We start from the raw sequence: 2,571 nt of genomic DNA on the forward strand, positions 1-2,571 counted from the left end.
GGGGGGGGGGGCAGTCAAGGGATTGCAAGTTTTGGCCGCTGATTTACAGCCCCCATGGCCGTGGGATTGAGGGAGACACGGCCGACTGCTGGTGCCTTCGGATCTTCGCGCCGCCCCCTTTCAAGGGGCCGGCCCTTGGCAGGATCACGCAGCGGCGGAGAAGAAGCTGCGAGGAAGCCGTGAGGAAGCCACGGGACAGGCTGACACCCGTCTTACCCCAGCTCTCGCCCCTGCCTCGCGCCCCGAGGCGACCCGGGCGCCCAAATCCTGTGCAGAATGCCACAGAATACAACCCCTTTCCGTGAAACCCAGCACGCCGTCCGTGCCCCATGCAGTGGCACATTATCAGCACCCCCTGCTGACATCAACACGAGCCTGCCCGCCCCGGAAATCATTAAGTTCGCCGCCCACCTCCGCGCCGCCGTCGTCGTCGCCGGCCGTGAGGGCCGCCAGCAGCTTGGCCAGCAGCTCGGGGGGCGGCGGCTCCCCGGGCTTGCCGGCCGCGCCGCGGGCGGCGGAGGCGCGGAGGAGCTCCAGCGCCGCGGGGCAGAGCGTGCGGGAGTCGCAGACCTGGGGCGAACGAGTGAGAGTTTGCATTTTGTGTCCAGGCAGATGCTGGGGGTCCAGGGGTGCTGATTAAGAATGGGCGGTGAGGGCTGAAGTTGGGTCTGGGAACGAGCCCCCGCTGGTGCGGGTTTCTTCGGAGTGGCGCAAATCACCACTAGCTCTCCAAACATGTGTGGTTATAACCAGTCGCGCCCGACCCTCCTGCGGTCCAAAACCTCGGGAAGCCACGTGCCTCAGGCCGCGCCGACCTTTCTTGCCACAACGTGGCTAAGCGCTAACGAAGCCAAAAGACCCCAGTCCCATCCCCGACCCCACCTGCCAGAGCATCACGATGACCGTCACTGCCTTCCACCCCTGCCCAGCCCCGTCCACCGTGACCCTTAACGTGCCGTGTTTTACTCACACATACACCCACACCTTCAAACACAAAAGCACATGCAACCAGAAAATCACACTCACACACACGCACGCACACGCATCACACGCACACACATCCACCCAAACCCACACACAGACCCCCACCTGCCGCAGCCTCATGATGACCGCGAGAATGTTGGTGTACTCGCCAACAGCAGAGCCCTCGGTGTCATCCAGGGTGCGGCCCACCAGGGCGCGGCTCTCAGCCTCCAGGGCCTCATACTCTGCCGCGTCCTCGGGGCCCAGGTCGACCTGGGAGGTTAGAGGGAGGGAGGGGGTGCGCTTTTGTGTGCGTCGAGAGAGGGGTGAGAGAGCAGGTGTGTAAAAAGTGTGTGTGAGACGTGTGTGTGTAAGACGTGTGTGTGTGTGCGTGTGTGTAAGACGTGTGTGTGTGTGTGTGTGTTTGCAGGACGTGGGAGTGTGGGTTGGGGGCAAGGGGAGACAGGGTCGGGATGTGGGTGCGTGGATACACGTGCGCATGCATGCGTGAGTATGGTGTGTGCATGCATATATGAGTGTGTGTGTGTGTGTGTGCGTGTGTGTGTGTGCGCGCGCGCAAGGGCGTGTGTGTATGTGCCTAAGTTTAATTGCGAGTCGATGCGTGTGCATGTCTGTATCACTCAAGGGATGACCTCGTGCCAGACGCCCTCTTCCCGCACTGTGGCATGTGTTGTGCCCTCACGTGCAGCAGCATGGTGGTCTTGCGGGGCATCTCCACCAGCGGCCGGCCCCCCAGCCCGGGCGTGGTCTTGGTGCGCCGCAGCGCCAGCGCGCCCATCAATATCTGTGGGGGCGCGAGAGGTGCAGCGAGGCCACATGGGATGACAAAGCGCAGGCGATGGGCATGCACGTGTGGGCAGCAACGCGCGTCACGGCGCCCCTTTTCCCATTTTCCCTTTGGCCCCGCCCCTGTGCCTCTTGCTGGCCGGCCCTGCGCCGACCTGCAGCCGCATGAGCCCGCGCTCGTCGTTGCTCTTCAGGGGCCGCTCCAGCAGGCGCCGCCAAAACGCCCTTTGGGAGGGTTTCACGGGGGGAAGATGACGAGGCAGGGTGGTGCAAAGTGGGGCCGCCTCGAGCGCGAGCACTATGGCTGGATGCGCCTGAGCCGTGCAACGCCCCGCGCTCCAATACGAGCAACCCCGGCCCGTCATCCCCGGACGCGCTGGGGGGCAGCTGCCGCACAGCTCCAGGCCTTTCAGCTGTGAACTCATCTCCAGCACCCACACGCCCCACCCTCCCCGCACGTCCCGCGCGGTTCGCCTGCACCCCCAATCGAACCCCTGCCGCATGCCGGTGCACCCGCACTCCCCTTATCGCCCCTGCGCCCCCACCTGTCGTTGAGGGGCTCGACCCCCAGGAAGCACATGAGGCTGAACAGGTCACCCACGTTGTTCTTGAGTGGGGTGGGGTGGGGTTGGGAATGGGGTGGGGTTGGGGATATCTGTGTATCTGTGTGCGTGCATCGCCAGAGTCAGAGAGCGGGGCAAGCGGGTGGGGGTGCCGTGCTGGACTGCTGCAATACTGGGCGCGGCGTGGGGGTGGCGCACAGGGGCCAATTGCGAGCTGATGGGCACTTTTGCATGCAGT

The 2,571-nt window shown here is 64.4% G+C and overlaps 1 protein-coding gene across 1 annotated transcript; it reads right to left on the reverse strand.

Moving 5' to 3' along the window:
* Positions 1-345: 345 nt before the first annotated feature.
* MNEG_15362 (Putative SWI/SNF-related matrix-associated actin-dependent regulator) lies at positions 346-2,350 on the reverse strand (the record flags this gene model as incomplete). Its single annotated transcript, XM_014036167.1, has 5 exons — positions 346-570; positions 1,090-1,236; positions 1,667-1,768; positions 1,926-1,995; positions 2,316-2,350. The coding sequence occupies 5 exons, from the start codon at positions 2,348-2,350 to the stop codon at positions 346-348; spliced, it is 579 nt and encodes a 192-aa protein (XP_013891621.1).
* Positions 2,351-2,571: the final 221 nt, after the last annotated feature.

This window comes from Monoraphidium neglectum (assembly GCF_000611645.1).
Source record: "Monoraphidium neglectum strain SAG 48.87 unplaced genomic scaffold scaffold05260, whole genome shotgun sequence".
Taxonomy (NCBI): domain Eukaryota; kingdom Viridiplantae; phylum Chlorophyta; class Chlorophyceae; order Sphaeropleales; family Selenastraceae; genus Monoraphidium; species Monoraphidium neglectum.